At 36.2% G+C, this 20,983-nt stretch overlaps 1 protein-coding gene across 1 annotated transcript; it reads right to left on the bottom strand.

The window, feature by feature from the left end:
* Window positions 1–16,472: 16,472 nt before the first annotated feature.
* LOC123248734 (olfactory receptor-like protein OLF3) lies at window positions 16,473–17,429 on the bottom strand. Its single transcript, XM_044677590.1, has one exon. The coding sequence runs from the start codon at window positions 17,427–17,429 to the stop codon at window positions 16,473–16,475; it is 957 nt and encodes a 318-aa protein (XP_044533525.1).
* Window positions 17,430–20,983: the final 3,554 nt, after the last annotated feature.

The following is a 20,983-nucleotide window of genomic DNA, read 5'->3' on the forward strand; positions in this document are numbered from 1 at the left end:
AAAAGTAAGCAGGTTCTGTTGGCTTGTTTTGTTTCTGTTTTTGGAAACTATATTTTAAATGCTAAGTTTATAACTTGCAAATTATCTTGTATCCATATCTTTCCTTCTCAAAGAATTTATGCATAGTTCTACTATAGAAGATTCAGAATACCCTGTCATTATTTCGGCTGGTAGAATTTCAGTATTATTCCAATGTTGTTGTTTTTTTTTAAAAGAATTATTATCATTGTTCTTTTGGAGCTTTGGAAATCATCCCAGGAAAGTGTTATTGAAATCAGGGCCTGGATATTTGAACACCTGGCTTGGGTCCCTCAGCTGACTATTTGGAGTTCATTGAGAGCAAAGGGGTTTCATTTAGTAAAAAATGACCTGTACTTTGTCCTTGAATCATCCATGTTTAAAGATCTTTTTTTTGGCAGTGTTTGTCTTCAAGTTTGGACAATAGTACTTTGTATGCAAAGAGTAGTATTATATCTTTAACATAAAGAAGGATGGAGATTTTGCCACTGAAAATTGAAAGAAGAAAATATTCTGGGTCAGAAAAGCTTCTAAATATGTCACTAAAAAATTAAATGAAAGTGAGACTATGAGAGCGTTGGTTAATGGGAATCAGCTGTGTCAAGAAATTAAATCCTATTTTGAGCATACTAAGCATGCAGAATACAAAGAAAGACATAATACGGTCGTGATTTCAAGGGTCTTACAATCTACTAGAACGTTATGTTCACAAATAACCATAATGCCAAATAGAATGCAATAGATAGGTAAAGAAGTTCAAGCAAATGTGAGAAGAGAAACTTCAACGAATGAGTCACAGGTGCAAAAGACTTTCCTGAGAGTTCTTCTAGTCCATCTCCCTTACTTTACAAATAAGGAAATAAGCTCAAGATAGTAACTGTCCAAGATCACACATGCAAGTAATAAGAAAGAGTCAGGGTTCAACTGCAAGTCCTCTGATCCGAGATTCAGTGCTATTTTTTCTACATCAGAGTATCTTCTCTACCCATATATCCTTCATTTTCTCCAGATTCACTCCAAATCAATTAAGTCTATTCTATTCCTATCCCTGCCATCACACACCAGATTTTTCTACATGAGCTTGAAGGTATGTGAAACAGAGTAGGTCCCAGTTAAAGAAAGTAGGGCTCCAATGACAGATTTATAATAAAAACTGTATAGCATGTTAGACATTTAGCCTCACAGATATATCCTCATCTGTTTTGAATATTTTAAACCCTTACCTTCCATCTTAGAAGCAACACTGTGTATTGGTTCCAAGGCTGGTAAGGACTAAGCAATGGGGATTAAGTGACTTGCCCAGGATCACATAGCTAGAAAGTATCTGAGGCCAGATTTGAACCCAGAACCTCTCACCTCTGGGCCTGGCTCTCAATCCACTGAGCCACCCAGTTGCCTCCAATCTGGATAATGGTCTCAATTTTATGGTTTTCTAGGTCCATTATCTCTCTCCAAGCCTTCCTTGGGATTAATAGAATAATTGTATTTTGAGACTAAAAGAGATCTTCAGTGTCATTTAGAATTGTAGGATCCTATAGTATTACATCTAGGGGGGGAGTATATATAGTTCATCTGATCTAACCCACTTCTTCGGAAGATGGCAAAGCAGGGGTTCAGGGAAAAGTAGTTTTCCTAAAGATCACAAAAAATAATAAACAGTAGAACTGAGATTCAAATTCAAGTCCCCTGACTCCAAATCCAGTGCTTTGTCTATAGGTTTCTGATAGGAAAATTACAATCAGCCTTAAATACAGATAGAGTAAATAGCTAGTTGCTTCAAAGGTTTGAATTGAAGGACCAACAAAGCCCATCACTGCCAAGACTCTCTCCATAGCCCATCATTGGTTCTGATTAATCTCTGTGGATTAAGCATTACCCTCTCCTTGTAGTACTCTTTAAAATTCTCTCAAGGAGCTCCAGGAAGAATAATAACAATAATATTAATCATTCACATGTATCTGGCACTTCAAGGTATACAATGAACATTCATCATAACAACCTAAATAAAGATAGCTCAAGTATAATCATTCCTTTTTACAGAGGAGAAAATTGAGATTGAGAGGAAAAATTGATTTAACCTGATCATAAAGGGAGTATGTCTGAAGTGGGATTCCAAATCATTTTTCCCGATGCCAAGGTCAGCTCTTTTTTTTTTTAATAAACCCTTGTACTTCAGTGTATTGTCTCATAGGTGGAAGATTGGTAAGGGTGGGCAATGGGGGTCAAGTGACTTGCCCAGGGTCACACAGCTGGGAAGTGGCTGAGGCCGGGTTTGAACCTAGGACCTCCTGTCTCTAGGCCTGACTCTCACTCCACTGAGCTACCCAGCTGCCCTCCAGCTCTTTTTATAAATTATGTGATCAGATCCATTTTCTCATCAGTGGTAAGAGTAAACATGAGAACACCAAGATAGTATGAGATAGGGGCACTGAAAATGAGAAAAACACATATTTGGGGGGTTAAGAGAGATGGAAAACCAGAGACAAATGTCTCCATCAGAATTTTATTAGGGCTGGTCCAGAAAGTAATCAGACTTTAATTAGAAAGTAACATCCCAGATGAGCTTCCCCACATAATTGAAGAAACAAGAATTAAAACACATATCAGTACTTAATTAATCTTCTCTGTGGCCCCAAAGAAGATATATTCTCTCATGTTCCAAAACTGTTATTTTTTTTTTACTAACCCATTCTTTCTTAATAAAGACATTCCTCCTTTTCATAAAAATTTCTCAGTTCTCAAGGCCCTAATCCCAGCTACCATCCATAGTTGAAACTGATTCAGTTAAAGGTAAAAATTATTGCTTTGGGTGTTAGCCCTCCCTGTGATATTTGCATTTCAGATAGGCTATTTGAACTGGTTTATACTTTAATCCAAAAGACTGAAGAAATCAGTGACAGAACAGAGGGGAAGATATTTGACTAGGGGAATCCTTAAGAGATTACATAATGGAAACAAAATTCAAGCTTCCTATTAGGTCACAACCAGGTGAAATGGAAGTGGATGGAGTGGAAAGAGTAGAGGAAGAAAATGTGGCTTTGAACAACAGTAAGCAAGAAAACTGAACCTTTGAGGGTAATTAGCCTTCACTTCATCAGATGGAATTCCAACCAAAGAAATCCAAGTGTAAATTTTAAAACATAGGAAACAATTGGATTACAAACTTGCATCCTTTTTTTAAAAATCCACCTTAGATAAATTAAGGCAAAAAGGTGCAGTAATTTTCCAGGAAAATTGCCCATGAATTATTCACTTAGTTGTCTGCAACTGGGCTGTGAAGACCAAACCACTTGTTAAATTTCTCCAAGTCACTTTTAATACTAAATTCAACTATTTTAAAATGCCCTTGAATCTTAAGTCTATTTGGCCATCTTTATTGGAATTCCTAATTCCCCAAAATGGGACTAACAGAAATGAGTGACACATTAAAAATAAAGATAAAAGTAATAGGATGGCATTACTGATGAAAATCATTCCCATTCCTTGAAACCTAGAGGAAGACAGACCTGAATATAGATGTAGAGCACATGAAGCTCAGTTCAATAGTTTGAAGATACAATTTTCTTATTTTGGTCCCCATACAGATTTGGGTGCTAAGAGAAATGCCCACCTTCTGGTACAGAGATTTCTTTGGCTCATAAAAGAGGAAAAATCTGATTGAAGTGGTTACTTAACTTATCTCTAATGGGCAGGAGCATTTGCTTCACCAAGGCATTTGGGAGCAGGGAACTCCAGAGATCTAGGATTGGTGATGTTTCCAAGGTCTGAGTTTGACATCCTGAGAGAGCAATTAATGATTCTCTCCTTAAGGTCTTGTTATATTTCTTCTGCATTTTCACTCATCAGACTTCTCAAATAGAATTAAGGACATTTTTTAAGCACATTGACTTTCTAAATTATTTTTTTAAACTGGGAGACTGATCAAAGTTTCTATTCCATGAGAGTTTTATTCTGGTTTGGTTTCATTTAGGTTAATGTGAATTACTTCTTCCCTTGGTCTTACTATAATATCTAAAACTTGGACATTCTCCTGCAGTATGAGTCTCTGAGTACAATATCCTTCCACAATGCACTTTCTCTGGAATCCCTCCTGATCCTTTCTTTCACTGTGTAATAGGAATGTAGAGTACTAAAAAGAACATCATGATGAGAGTTAGGAGACATAGGTTGTATTTATTGCCAGCTCCCCCTATAACTTAGGTGCCATTGAGCAAGTCATTTGACCTGTATCTCAAAATTCCTATCTGAAAATGTGGGATAAAGATCCTACTTATATACTTTTCACAGTTATTATGAGACTAGAATGAGAGTAAAGATTTTAAAGCACTTTGGGAAACTGCTTTAGAAATGGTAAATATCAATACAAAGCAATTCTAAGAAATTCATGATGAAAAAGGTTACCTACCATCATGGAAGAAACTGATAGAGTCTGGATGCAAATTGAAGCATGCCATTTTTCACTTTATTTCATCCATAATTTTTTCTCTAATGTGATAGGTATCTTCTTTCACAATATGACAAACATGGAAATATGTATTGCATGATAACACATGTATAACTTATATCATATCACCTGCCATTTTGGGAAGGGAGAAAGGGAGGAATATGGATCATGAAATGCCAGAAAATTATTATTAAAAATTCTATGTATGTGTAATATGGAATAGAAAGGGGTAACTTTTTTAAAAGAAAGTAATAGTAAGTACAAACCATGCATAATAGCCCACATTTGTCATCTCTGCTCCTTGTGGGGGCTAAAGCTGGTGGATTGCTTGATCTGAGGAGTTTTGAAACACAATAAGGCTAAAGTTATCAGGTGCACTAAATCTGGCATCAATATCATGAGCTCCATGAGATCATGGGAATGGGGCTTGAACCAGTGACATTAGAGAGTCCCCTGAAGCTTTCAGAGTTCTTCTTTATCCTTCAGGGGGATATGTAGTCATTCTAGCTATGGAATCATGAGGACAGAGTAAGAATATATTGCCTGGCTCTGAGAGAGTAGGCCAATGCATACTCTCGATAATGGTAAAAGTAATTATTTTAATCTAATAATCAGCAGGATGAGTCATATTTTGAGCCTAACTCTAATCAGTAATGGAAACCTCATTACAATTTTAGAAATGACAAAAAAATTAGAAGGGGACTATGTAAGAGTTTGTGACTGACGAGAAGCTTGGTGGTTAGGAGGGATAAAATGGGCATAACCTGACATGTACATGATATTTGAAGAGTAATGATATCAACCTAGAAATTATAGTTTTTGTGACTTTGAATTCTTCAGGAAATAGCTTTCTGCTTCCAAAGATGTTCCCTATTTAATCAACTGAAAACTGCATTTTGGATCCACATCCACCCTAAATACACACTAGCAATGTGATGATGAATACAATTTCTTAAAGCTTCAAGTTTCCTCATTATTTAAATGTACTTATTTAATATTTGGAAAGGTCCAGATGGATTGCCCTGGAGGTGAGGAAAGGAGTTTAAACCCTTCCTTGCTAAAGTTTCTTGGGTTTTTATTCTCTTAATAACTTAAGAAGAGACAGATATGTGACTTGCACTGGACTGGGAAAACTGATAAGTATTCAGTATGGACTGATCTTTGAGCAATTCAAGAGAGATGGGACTCAAGTGCTGAGTGTCATCAAACCAAAAAGAAAGCAATAAAGATGGCAACAATGACCCCCAAAATAAAGGCTGAATTCTAATACAAGTAGTTAGGCTCTGTAGCTAAGGCACAAGGAAATAATTCTGTAAGAGTCAAAAATGTTTTTCAGAGACACTGAGAGAACTCTTAAAGTTTCTCAACTTTTTCCTCCTCATAACTGTTTTATTACTAGGCATTCTTGTACAATTTGTTTCCCTAATCCCTTAAGATATTTCCCCTAATCCCTTAAGATATTTCTTTATCCTAATTTTTCTTTCTTATCACACAAAATATATCATCATGGAATATTATTGTGCCATAAAAATTATTAAAAGGATGATTTCAGAGGAACTTTGGAAGGTTTATATGAACTGATACAGAGTGGATTTATACAATAACATTGTAAAGACAAATAAATAAAAGGATTAAAGCAATGGCCAATCAACTGATAAAGATACATGGTACCCATTTCCTGACAGAAAGGTAATGGAATCAAACGCCAAATGAAGCAAATATACCTGCACATGGCCAGTGTGAGAGAATGTGTTTTGCTTGTTTATATATATTGGGTATGGGGGGTTGGTTTCTTTTTTTCCCAAGGGGAATAGTATAGAAAGAAAACAAATGCTTGTTAATTGATAAAAATCAAATGTCTTTAAATAATCTATGATTAACCATGATATTTTTAAGTTACATGTTTGTAAATTGATTGTGTACAGGAGGTTTAATGGGAGATGGTGGTGGTGGTTAGTTTCTCAGTCATGTCTGACTCTTCATGATCCCATTGGGGTTTTCTTGGGAAAGATACTAGTGTTTTGCCATTTCTTTCTCCAGTGCCCAATGAACATGCTAGTGGCTAAATGAAATTCATATTAAAATGGGGTAATGATTTGAGTTGCTGGCTAATAATTAAAGATTCTTATAATTTGGGTCTCAGGAACTATGGTTGGATTTTTGTTAATAATTCTATAAAATTATCAAAAAGTAGAACTTAAACTTGGTTAGGCAGTTTTCTTTCACTTCAAGGATAATGAGCTGATTGTTCTAACAAATGATAGTGGATTCAATCTGAAAGGAGACAGAGACAAAAAGACAAAGAGGCAGAGACCAAAAGAGGAAAAAATGAAGATTTTAGACAATAAGATCTTTACTTTCCAACTTAGGGGGGTGGGGTAGGGTTTGATGTGACTAAAGGGAAGCTAACACTAAAAGCCAAGACCAAGTAATTTCAAGATTGGACAGAGATGACCCATTTCCAGAAGGGAGGCTATAAGTAGCAACCTGCCAATTTTGTCCTCCAAGGCAATAATTACTGGTAATACTAACACTATTTACTTCACAAGGTTATTATGAAGAAAGCACCTTGTCTCAAAGCACTATATAAATGTAAGTCATTACAGAATCAGAGATTATCAGAGTAGAAAGGGCCAATTAATCTATCCTGAATGAAAACAAGAATCTCCTCCATAATAAGTAAATGTCACATAAATAGTCAAATAAATGGTAATCCAGTCTTAACATCAAGTGGCGGGAATGTATTACCCTCTAAGTAAGCCCAAACTACTTTGGTACTCTTTCTATTCCAACATATTTTTCTTTATCATAGAACATCTCTTAAAATATTTGAGAATACCTATCCTGTCTCATCTTCATTTTCCTTTTCATGGTCCAAATATCCACAGTCAAAGAACCTTTGTGGGAATAAGATCAAATTCCCTCACCATTCAAGTTTCTCACCTTTTGTTTAGATTCTAATAGACTTTAATAAATATCTTTCTTCAAATTCAGTGAGTTTAATACTCTAGGTGTTATCTAACAAAGGCAGGATATAATAGAATATCACCTCCTTAGTCCTTGGTGCTGTGTTCTATTAATGAAATCCAAAACTAAATTCATTTCCTTAATTATAGTATTTTTCTGCTAACACATATTAAACTCCATAAAACTCCCAGATCTTTTCTTGGCAAAATGATACCTAACCATACTGACCATCTTTTACTTGTTAAGTTGATTTCTTAAGCTTAAGTGCAGCAAATATTAATAATATAGAAATAGGATTTGAACAATGATATACATATAACCCAGTGGAATTGCTCACCGGCTCCTGGAGGGAGGAGAAGAACATGAATCATGTAACTATGGAACAATATTCTTAATTAATTAATTAATTTAAATAAATAAATAAAATAAACTTAAGTGTAATACTTTACTTTTTTTTTTTTAGATTTTTTTTTAAACCCTTGTACTTTGGTGTATTGTTTCATAGGTGGTAGATTGGTAAGGGTGGGCAATGGGGGTCAAGTGACTTGCCCAGGGTCACACAGCTGGGAAGTGGCTGAGGCCGGGTTTGAACCTAGGACCTCCTGTCTCTAGGCCTGACTCTCACTCCACTGAGCTACCCAGCTTCCCCCTAATACTTTACTTTTTAAAATTAAAATCATCTTATTCAACCTGGTCTACTATTCTAATCTTTAATTCTGACTATTACTCAATGTGTTAGTTATCTCTCCCAATTTTGTTGCATCTTCAAATTTGATAAGCATAGTATTTGATTTTAAAGATGTCAAACAGAACAGAGCCAAGCACAGATGCTGAAACACTTTACTAGATAACCCTCATCAAGTTTGCATTGAAACAGGAATGATTATTCTTTGAATCCAGACATTCAATAGTTATAAATGTCTCACTGTAATCACATTTGACCCTCATCTCTCTAGCTTGTCCATAAGAATAGCATTATGCATTTATCAAACTCTTTGCTAAAATCTAGATAAACAGTATTCATGGCATTCTCCCAAATTATTAGTTTAGTGGCCCTATTGAAAAAAGAAATAAGGCTATTTAGGCCTGACCAATTCTTCATCACCATTTTTTTTCTTATGCTGAATAATTCTTTCATAATTTTTTGGAGGTGATGCACCCAAATTTTACTTTTATCAGTATAAGGAATTCCTGGTGATGAAATTCCTTTTTTCCATTCAGATTAGCAACTATTCTTCAATTTATAATTTCAGGGAATTACTTGGGGTGCTAAGGTGTTAAGTAACATGTCTAAGATCACACAGACACTGTATGTAAGCAATTGTTCTCACTGTGAGGTTGGCCTTCTATCCACCATGTAACACTAACTCACTGTTTTAAAGAATATATTGCAATATTATTCCAGAAGTTGAAGTAAGGCTTATTGGTTGATACTTTCCAGGCCCAAATTATAATATTTGGTCTCTTTAATATTCTTATTCTCCACTGTATGTCAAAGACAAGTTAGAATGATGGAGTGATGACTTCAGCTAGTTTTTTTGTATTCAATCAGATGGTTCAATTCTGCTTGTGTGTGACTCTGGGCAATCCACTTTATGTCTCTGGATCTTTAGTTTTCTCACTTGCAAAATGAGGGTACTGAACTAGATGACATCTAATGTCCCTTTGAATTCTGAATCTTTGATCCTATGAATCTATGAATTCAATCAATAATATAGAATGCCAACTATGCTTAGGGCATTGGGTTCAGTACTAGTGGTACAAAGACAAAAATGGCTTTGGCTTTCATTGAAGTACCATAAAGCTTGGATATAGATAAATAAATGCAAAGTACATTCAAAGTCAGTTGAAAGTAATTTGAGGAAAGAATGAATAGTTTGAGAGATGAGAAGTAATAGACCTCAGACCAGTGATTCCCAAAGTGGGTGCCACCGCCCCCTGGTGGGTGCTGTAGCAATCCAGGGCCACAGGTGCATTTGGGGGCAGTGAATAACTATAAGGGGGTGACGATAGTATGTGAAGGGGGTGCTAAGTAATATTTTTTCTGGAAAAGGGGCAGTAGGTAGGCCAAAAAAGTTTGGGAACCACTGCCTTAGACTAAGAGGAACTCCGGAAGCCATTATATCCAAACCTTTCATTTTACAGATAAGGAAACTAAGATCATAGAATTAAATGACTTGACAAAATTCAAACAATAGCAAGTCTCAGAGGCAAGATCTGAATCTTGGACTTCTGTGTTAATATTTAAAGAGAGGTAAGCATTCTAAAAGGTGGTAGGTAATAAGGAAGGATGATATTCTTTACATTAGGGTCAGTCCAAGCCAAAGCAAGAGGACATGGAATTTTATGTATGAGAAATGGAATCAAGTGACTTGAATCCCTTTCCTGATTTAGCGCAATACTTTAAACATAATAAATGCTTTATAAATGCATATTGACTTACTCACGCAACTAGATTCTCATTTTCCATTTCTTCACTTGACCTAGATATCAGCTTCTATTAACTATATATAATATTTGTCTTTTCTAGGACAAAGACAATATTTCTTTGCAGATGAAACCAAAGTAAAATAGGCATTTAGTATCTTTGTTTTCTGTCAATTCTCAGTAACCAACCTAAAAGCAGTTTAATCTCAACTTTGATCTCATTCTCTTCCCATCCTCCCATAGCTAAATAAAACTTTTTGGTTATCCTTAGCTTTCCTTATGAGCTTCAGATTATTTATTTTATCATTCTGGGGACTATTCTGACAGAACTGAGCTACAGTTTTGTATTCAGACTACTACTTGACCTTGCTTCTGTTTTTTGTGTGTCTTGATTAAAAACCTAAGCATGTTGGTGAGTTCACTGTGCATATACAGCAGTAACATTAAACTACTCCCTTTTCCACAGCTCACTGATTTTTTTCTATTTATATCTTCAGCTTTTCATTTTTTTAAGTTCCCATTGTTTTTTAGATGAATTCCTTATAAAATTTGGTTTATGTTACCTCAGTTATCCTTTCTCTGAACTCTAAAAACCTGTTCTCAAATTTAGCCTATTCCCAATTTTCCTCTCTTGCAAGCACTAAGATGGAATGATTCCTGCACCTCCCACTTCTCCACCTCAACAAGAATCCATTGTTTCCACCCTAGCAACTAGATCTTCCCAATTACCGAGAATCAGATCCAGAATAGAATTTTCCTGGTGACAGTTAATCCATCTTTTGAAAGAAAATATTATCTTGAAAAAAGATCAAGAAATTAATAACTTCCCTGCTTTTAGAAGAGTAAATGTTCCAGAATATACTCAAGAAGTTGAAGGTCCAGATGACTACAATATCTTGGTTTTGTTTCAGCCTTTTTGATATGTTACTTAAATTGTTCATCTCCTCTTTTAATGAATGGAGTTTTATTGAGAATATGTTTTTTATCTCTGCTTTCATGGATCTTTATTACGTGCTATGCTTCACCTTCCTTCTTCCTTCCCACCCCACCATACACAATCAGTCTGGATGGTTCCCGAGTATGTGTAGCCTTTATAAATTTACTCTCCCAAACATTACAGCCACCAGTTGGTCAGATTTCCCAGAGTGCCTCTGGGTACAGGTCTTCCTCCAGATTCTAGGATTGCTCTCTATGGGGTTCTTGTGTTAATGGCTCAAGGCCTCATTATGATGTATTCTCCCCAATATCAATCCCTAGTTAAATTTAATGGTTTCTCCCTTAGATCATCAATTGACCCAGTTATTGGAGCCTCAGTATTATTTAACTAATTGAATTCCCTGTTCTGATGCCTCTGGTTGCTTGATATTCTGACCTTTCAAAGCTTGCTGGGTTTTAAATGAATTCATTCCATCTCATGTCCAATATACCTTAACCTAAAAGCATGAATGGACACTACAGCTATCATGTGCCACTTGGCAGCACCTTTGGTAAGGAAATAAAGGATCAAATGATTCTTGTTCTGTCTCCTGTGCGGAAGTCAAAACTATAAGCTTCAGAATCTGGAGAGAATAAGAATAATTTGGTCAGTTATGTCCTTTGTATGCATATCAAATTCTAGCTCAGTAATCAATCAAAAGTCTTCCCTTTATAACATAAAAAGTGAACAAAAAACTTGCAAGGCCCTGAAGTAGAGAATTGGGTTCCTATTTTCTATGACATCATGATGTTTCAGAAGGAGGTTCGCCAACTTTTCCCATGGGAGATTCTAGCAGGTAGAGAATATTATGTTTCTAAAGAATGGATCTCATTGACCAGTCTCCCAGTAAAAATATTTTCAGAGCGTACAATTGCTACCTTCCAAATGTAGGACCCATAGCACCAAGTCTAACTTATACCCACGAATTCAAATTTGCCTCCTTGTATCAAGATCTCTAATCCCAATTCATTTTGCTTATTGCCTGTATTTTATACATTTGTCCATAAACATCTTTTGTGGGTAACTTTTTTCCTTTACCCATGTTTTATGAGACTGCTGAAACCTAGCGCACAAAATAAGGGATCACTGATGCATGAATTTCTATCTGCAGCTATAAGGCTAAATGCTAAAATAAGTCTGGAATTGGATACATTTATGGTTTCACATACACTGAAATCAGCAATACAACTGCTACTTTGGGAGATAAACCTCTCCAAGAGAAGAAATATTAGTATTAATTATACTGCATTGTAATTTTCTTGATTGCTTCATAAGAATAATATTATGTAGAGAAATATTTCTTGTCATTTATTTTGCTGGTAAATTGAATGTCTTTTACTTTGAATTAGTGTATCTTCTATTTGGTGTAGTGAAAGAAAACTCATTGAGAGGAGCTCAAGAGCTACAATTTTGAAGGGATGCTTACCTCTACATTATTTTGCATATTGGAGTTTAGAGGGATGAAGAAGGTCTTCTGTGAGACATTGTAGATACTCATCCATGATCTCTACTTTCAGAAGCCCAAGCATTGCAATGATTTTTCTGATTTCTTTTCTTTATTTTTGGGCTATTTATTCCCTTTCTGTTGTTGAACAGCAAGGATTTTTGATGTGACTTTTATAGACTAGATCAATTGTTCTATTAGAACTATTATACAGTACTTTTATGTGTCAAGATGCTAATTGTGTTTTGTTGTTTATCAGTACTGTTGAATTGTGACATAACTATAACTATTAAACTAAACAGTACTATAGCTCTTCAACTACTAGAAAGCCAACGTAGGATCATGGAATTGCATCTTCATTACAGATAGTTAATTTAAGGAATGCCCCAAAGCTATAAAGATCATGTTGTATAGTTCCTAAGGAATGTTATAGATACTCCAGAAGAATTAAAATTGAAAGGTAGAGCATAAAGGAATGTAGAGGAAAATATCAGCAACTGTTGTGTGCAGATGCAAAGCATGGAATCCTTGCAAAGGTACAGGGAGAGCCTCACCCAGAATTCCAGGGGACCCCCCTGGAGAACTTTGGGTGAGGGGCGGTTGAGAAGGGTTGGAGTGACAGTTAATTGGTGGGATTGGATGTGAGGAGAGACTCAGCTTGTTTCTCCTGACTTGGGGTTTCTCCTGAGAAACCATTGTAGCTTAAGCCAGTAGTTTCTACTCATAGAGTTAGCCTATTTGTCAATTCTATTCTTCATTAATATAGTTATATAATTATTTAGTAATTAGAGAGTAAGATATTTATCTATAGCAATAGAGCCAGTTTTAGTTAAGTGCTTCATCTTCTCCAGTGAGGAGGAAGAAAGGGGGTATCAGTTTAATAGTTTAGGGGCACCTTTCATTTATCCTAAACCCTTCACTGATTTATATAATTTTCCTTGTTAATTCCTAATATAACTTTTTACCTTCAAAGCTGTGCCTGATAATTATTTGGAAGATACTTACATTGAGTCTGAACTTCTAGATTGAATCCTGTTGGCTGCCAGGTTAAGATCTCCTCTGTCCTCAACAGTTAGATAAATAATTTCTATATATCTCCTCTAACTGACCTGAGAGGAATATAAATTCAAGAAAGAAACATTATTGGGGTTTCAGCCATAACAGAAACTCACCAGAAGAATATTATTCCTGTCTTCATTACCAACTGAAGAAGAAGCAGTTAGAGGGGGAGGGGTTTGAGATCCAGAAGTGTTTTACCCCTTCCTTTTCCTCACTGTAGCCTGTCAATCTCTGGCTCTTAACTTAAAGCAGCTATCTGGTCCTGAATATTTATCTGCTTCTCCAAACTATCTGTTATTATAATCATAACACAACTCCATCATGTAAACTGTCTGAAAAAGTGATGTATTCCAGGGTGACCAAATTTATTACTAAACCCTCTATCACTGATTAAGAGAAGATGGAAATGTAGACACTTAGCGGCAAGACAACAGAGTACTGGAGGTGATAGAAGGGGCCTGATGACCAAAGCAACATTTTCTAAGGTGTTCATGACTCAGAAGCAATAACATCCCCAGTAGTTCCTGATTCAGGCAAAATCCAAAATCAAAAAAGCTCACGATATGGGAATAACATTATCCTCACAACAACCTAAGAACTCTAATATATAAGAACCATTATGGAAATCTGTGGCGCTTGTCAGGATGCCATTCTTACCTAAACAAGGACTGACAATTTGTTTCCTGGTTAATAATGCAATGGCAGCAGAGAACTGAGTTATAAAAATAGCATAAATCTTCAGGGACCTCACTTTTAAATATGTATGCTTCCTATAGATATACAGTGTTTGATTACTTGAGGAAATTAAATGAGTAATTTATTGGAATGCCCAAAAAAAAGTATGCTGCATTCATCAACATCTTTTAAAAGGGAAAGAAAGACAATAATTTTGTGCCATAAAAATGTGCAAAACTATTTTAGAAGTTAATAGTCAAAGAATAAGTCAATGTTGAGTAGATGAGTGAGTAGCCATGGGTTGTTGTAAGGCAATATTATATGGAAATACCTGATGACGACTGAACAGCAAACATAGTCTCTAGATTTTGCAGAGTTGACAAATTTGGCAAAAAAGATTCAATATAATGATAGCAGAAAGAGAAAAGCCAGCAACCCAACAAAACAAATTGTAGCAGTTTCCAAAAATGTCTTCTCAGATGTCATTGGGACCATATTGCATACTCATGGATGTAATAGACACTAAAAAGAACTTCACATAATAATTTAAATAAGTGTTTGCGTGATAGGAGGGAGAGACGAGAAAGGGAAAGAAAGGATGAAGGCGAGAGACAGAGACAGAGACAGAGACAGGAAGAGAGACAGAGACATGGAGAGAGACCGAGAGACAGAATGAGCTTCTGCATGACTGTATCAGGAGAAAAGAGTAGTTCAAAAGAGCTAGGACTTTTCTAGTTAACTCAGTGGATTCAGATGCTTGGGGAGCATGAATCTCAAAAGAACTGAAATAGCCTAGAGCTGTGATGTTTTCAGAGATGTCACCAGGGCAGCTACTAGCAGCCAAAAAAAACCACAGCAACTAAAGATTTGTTGTCCTGTATATCTGAAATATTCTTCCTCCTGATTTGTGTTGCTTAGAAACACTGGTTTCCTTCAACATTTAGTTCAAATTCCACCTTATTCAGTAGACCAGTTCCAGTCCTCTCAGATGCCAGTGATTCCCCTCTACTGTATATCTGCTTTGTATGTATCTATATCAGAACACATTTATTTATATACATGTTATCTGCACCATTTGAATATAAGCTCCTAGAAAGCAGGGAATGTTTTGCTTTGTTTTTCCTTTGTATCCTTGGCACTTAGCACAATGCCTGGCATATAGTAAGATCTTAAAAACTGCTTGCTTGCTTGATTAATCAGAAGCAGCTTGTCTGTGTTGTCCGTATATGTGTCGATACATATGTGTTGTCTATTCACACATGATTCATATCTTTATGCCCTTAATGTGTGTTCCCTAAGGGCAGCTAAGTAGCATAGTGATAGAGCACCAGGCCTGGACTAGAAAAGATCAGGGTTCAAGTCTAGTCTCAGACACTTCCTAGCTGTTGGATCATGGGTGAGTCACTTGAAAGGGTTTTTTTTAAAGTGTGATCTCTAGTCATGCATGTTCTAAGAGGGGAGAGATTATAACATTTTATTAGTCTTTTCAAATAAGTATATTTTGTTGTGAAAATATTATGTCTTTTGACTGGCCTAATTCTTAAAAACAAATAAATTAGTAAGAGGTTATGGGCAATTGTTTTCAGTGGATGTTGACCAGAAGTGCCAGAAACCTATAAGAACTGTGAGGCCAGTATGTGAGGTGAGCCCTGGTTGCTCCCCATAGCCAATGACTAAATCTATCATTTCAGATCAATTTTTGATTCCCACACTTCATCTTCCATTAAACTAACCACCAAATCCTTGCTTGTTTTGCTATATAAACACAACCAGTATGATCACAGTGTAAAGGGTCCTGCATAATTTGAATAGAGAATTCATTCTAAGACATTTCAGCATACTGACTCAGCTTCAATTTACAATACTAAAGCTTATATAGTACTTATTACTCCTAGTGATTGTTCCAACATTAAAATGCATTTTGTTTCTTTATGTGATTGTTCAATTCAAGATATGTATGAACATTGGATAATGTCTAAGATGAAGTTCAAGGCTATAAATGTGCCTGAAGTAATATAATAAGATTTCTTCCAGATGGTAAAGAATGTGGAAAACAAGAATAAAGTAGACCAAAGGGGAAGATAGGTAGCACAGTGTATAAAGCACCCATCCTGAAGTCAGAAGGACTTGGATTCATATATGGTCTCAGACATTTCCTAGCTATGTGATGCTGGGCAAATCACTTAACCCTGATTGCCTAGCCCTTGCCACTATTCCCTCTTCTAACATAGATTTGATACTTACACAGAAGGTAAAGATTTAAAAAAAAAAGAGAACAAAGCAGACATAAATTCTCTCTGTGTAAGCATGATCAGTATGATCAATGTTGCTCTCTTTCTCATGCCCTTATCCCCACTTCCTATTTAAAAGCATCCAGAGTTTTTCCATATCTTAAAAAAAAGACAGTGATATGAGTAGTGCTTTGTCACATTTAAGACTGGATCCAGTTGCGTCTGTGTGACTCATGAGAATGCCAGCTTTAACTTTAATTCAGAGAATTGTCCTAGCAGCTTCTGCCAGGCCCCCTTTACCTCCTTATTCCTCAAACTGTAAATCATAGGATTCAACATTGGTGTTAAAAGGGCATAGAACAGTGTGATCATCTTCTCCTGAAGAATATTGGGGCTTGAATGAGGCTGAATATAAATGAAGATTGCCATTCCATAGCACAAAGCTACCACTGTCAGGTGAGAGGCACAGGTATGAAAAGCTTTCTTCCTTCCCTCTGTTGACTGGATCTTCAGAATGGTGGTGATGATCTGGATATAGGACAGCAGAACAAGGCAGAATGGGGTCATGAGCAGGATAATGCTGGAGATGGTGATGGCAACTTCATTGGAGGAAGTATCCACACAGGCAAGCCTCACCAAGGCTAAAATTTCACATGCTATATGGTCAATGACATTGTTGGTGCACATGGGCAACTGGAAGGTAAAAACTGTATGCATGAGAGAGTTGAGAGAACCACCAACCCAGGAGGCAGCCATCAGCCTGGCACAAAGTCCTCCATGCATGATAGCTGAGTAGCGCAGGGGATCACACACTGCCACGTAGCGGTCATAAGACATTACCGCCAGCAAAACAAATTCAATCCCACCCATGGCTAGGGAGATAAATAACTGGGCTGCACAGCTCAAATATGGAATTGATTTCTGTTTTTGCAAGAAGTGTGTCAATAGCTGAGGTACAATACTGGTAGCATAAGAAACATCAACAAGAGAGAGGTTGGTAAGGAAAAAGTACATAGGGGTGTGAAGGCGGGTATCCAGCCTTATTAAGAGGATTATAAGAAAGTTCCCCAACACAGTCAAAAGGTACATGGACAGAAATAGGACAAAGAGCAAGACCTGAGTGTCCCAGTCACTAGACAGTCCCAGGAGGATGAATTCATTCACCCACGTCTCGTTATTTGTTTCCATTAAATTGTGAGAGCAATCTGTTGGGAGAGGCAAAAATAACAAGAACCATTCAGTTAGGAGGAGAAAGCTTTTTAAAAAGAAGTATATTTTCCCATTTGAATTATTATGTAGTATATAATTAGGATTTGCTCCCCAGAACTCTAAATCCCAGCTTCCCATGTTCCCTATCACCTTAAGTGCTAACGTAGGGAGGATATAAGTTTTGTGTAGCTCTGCCTCTCACTCTCTTTTCCCCTGATTGTGTTTTGTGGAGGTAGGGTAAGGTGAGAGGCAGAAGAGTTTTACTCAGGTTTTACTTCTGTTTCTTTTTTCTTCTACTTCAAGTGATTATTAATAAACTTTATAAAATATAATACTTGGAGTTATTGGATATTGATTTAAATCTTACAGGACTTTGAAGTAGCTCTGTAACATTGAACAGGGTGCTACTGAGACTAAATTAAATGAGCCATCCATGAGGTAATGAATCACTTGCTTTGGGAAATATTCAAGTGGAACCAGATTTCTGCAGCCCAAGAGATTGAACATTGAGTAGGGATATAATTAAATGACTTTCATAACCCCTTCCAGCTCAAAGATTCTATGACCACAACTTTGGTACCACTGTGAGCTAACTCTATGTAGATTACTTACTACGTTGCCATAAACTGGCCTCCTAAACAGGACTTGCTTATCTCCCCATGTATGCTCAATCCCATCACTTCTGTTCTGTAAAATTTACTCCATCAATCATCCTCTTGCAAGTAGCTTCAGTGGATATCTCTTTACTGACTCAATCCTTTTCAATCTACAAAAATACTTATAGTTTCCATTATTGTAAAAATAGTCTGCCGTATCTTCAAACCATCATGTTACTCCTCCCTTCTAGAAATGGCAGCCTACAATCATTACTTATGTTTTCTCATCTTGCATATTGGGCAATTTGGCTTCCCTCCAAACTACTTCACTATAACGTCCCCTCCCTCCAGGCTAACTAATGACAGATATAGTGTAGTCAAAGAACAATGAATATGAAGATAATGCAATTCAATCCAAGAAGCTGATTTTGAATCCCAACTCCATGACTGTCTACTTAACCTTGAGCAAATTATTTAACTTCTCTGGACTTTGATTTTCTCATTTGTAAAATGATGAGATTGGAATTAATGATCTCTAATTACTCTCCTGTACAATATGGGACAGATGGTTCCTAAGGGTTTATTTCAACTCTGAGACTCTGTGATTCTATTAAGCCAATTATCTTTATTCTGTCCTTACCCCTCAGCAATCTTTGCCACAATGAACTGCCATGTCCTTGCTATTTCTTCTCCTGTGATTTTCTTATCATCTTGAATTCATATTTTCCCCCTATAGTTCATACTACTTGTCTTCTCCATTCTTTAGCTCCTAACTATTCCTCCATAACTTTAAATGTATGTGTTTCCCAAAGTTCTGTCCATGGCTCTAGTTTCTTCTCTCCATATGCTTTCTCCTTTATGATCTCACCCATTCTCATAAATTCTATTGTCAGTTCTGGGTTGATTGTTCTTAAATTTTTATCTTCCACTTTAACTTCTCCCCAATGCAGTCCTGTCTTAAATTTCCAATATCTCCTTAAAATTTCTGCTGAGATAGCTCATTGACAACTGTTACTCAATATTACTAAAATTATATTTAATTTTTATTTTTACTCAAAATGTGACTCAACACCTAACCTCTCTATTTCTGTTAATTATATCACTTTATCATTCACCTAGACTAATTATCTCAGAATTATCATTCAGTCTTCCTCATCCTCTATGACAGAGATGTCATTCTTTCCATTCTACCTATTAAAGATCATGAATTTCCTCTTTTTCATTGCCATGGCAACCACCTTCATTTTTAGTTATTTTGTTAGGTTTCCAACTGATCAGCTGCCTCTAGCCTCTTCCTCATCCAAACCATTCTTTGTATCTCTGCTTAAACAGTTTTACTCATTATTTTGCTAAAAAAATAATAATTTCTTATTGACTTTCAAATAAGTTAGTGATACTGGCATTCAGAGCCCCAATCTGACTTAAATCTACCTTTCTAGCCCTCTTCGACTAGTCCCCCACATCCTGTCTTTTCCTTTTTCTGTATCTTTGTTCACTGTTCCACATGCCTAGGATTTACAACTTTTCCATCTCCATTTGTTGAAATCTTTCCCTTCCTTCAAGGTCCAGTCACAACACCATCTTTTCATTAAAGCCCCCTCTGAATCCCTTTCCTAAAAGTGATTTACCCCTACAATTTCTCATAGCACTTTGTTGGAGCATCTTATTTTCTCTAATATCATTAAGTACATATGTACAAGTCTTCTTTCCCATTAGACTCCTAATACATGAGAGCTAGGACCATTTCACAGCTGACTTTACATCTTGAGTGCTTAACCTCATACCCTACATTTAGTGGATGTTTAATAAATGTTTGTCAAATCTAGTTTTTAAGATCCTTTCTCATTTTTCTGATGATAATAAATTCTAACATTTACATAGCACTTTAATGTTTACAAATTGTTTTACATTGAACTCATCTTCCTGAGTTCAAATCCGGCCTCAAAAATGTATTAGCTGTGTGACCTTGAGAAAGTCACTTAAGCCTATTTGCCTCAGTTATTTATCTACAAAATGATCTTGGAGAAGGAAATGGCAAATTACTCCAGTATCCTTGCCAGAAAAGTTCGAAATGGTGTCACAGAGTCAGACATGACTGAAATGATTGAATAACAGCATTTAATCCCCAGCACAACCCTCTGCAATAGGTCCTATTATTATCCCCATTTTATAGTTATGGAAACTGTGGCTGAGATGTTATATAATTTGCCAAAGATATAGCTAATAATTATCTGAGGCAGAATTAGAAGTCTTTTGGCTTTTTGTACCCCAAATTGATCATAGATAAAAACACTTGTACAAAAATATTTATAGCTGCACTTTTGTGATGGCAAAAAACTGGAAAACGAGGGTATGCCCTTCAATTGGGGAATGGTGAACGAATTGTAGTATATGGTGGTGATGGAATACTATTGTGCTCAAAGGAATAATGAACTGGAGGAATTCCATGTGACCTGGAATTACCTCCAGGAATTGATGCAGAGTGAAAGGAGCAGAACCAGAAGAACATTGTACACTGTGGTAAAATCAAATGTAATGGACTTTTGCAATGACCCAGGACAATTCTGAGGGATTTATGGAAAAGAATGCTATCCACATTCGGAGGAAGAACTGCAGGAGTGGAAACACAGAAGAAAAACAACCGCTTGAACACATGGGTTGATGCGGACATGATTGGGGATATAGACTTGAAACAACCACACCAATTCAACTATCAATAATATGGAAATAAGTCTTGATTGATGACACATGTTAAAACCAATGGAAATGTGCATTGGATATGGGGGGGGGGATGAATGGGGGGTAAAAAGGAAAGTAAAAACATGAATCATGTAACCATGGAAATTTTTTTCTAAAAAAATAAAATATTTAAATGTAAAAAAAAAGAAGTCTATTGGCTTTAAGTACGTACTATATATATATATATATATATATATA

This window comes from Gracilinanus agilis, chromosome 5 (genome assembly GCF_016433145.1).
Source record: "Gracilinanus agilis isolate LMUSP501 chromosome 5, AgileGrace, whole genome shotgun sequence".
Taxonomy (NCBI): Eukaryota; Metazoa; Chordata; class Mammalia; order Didelphimorphia; family Didelphidae; genus Gracilinanus; species Gracilinanus agilis.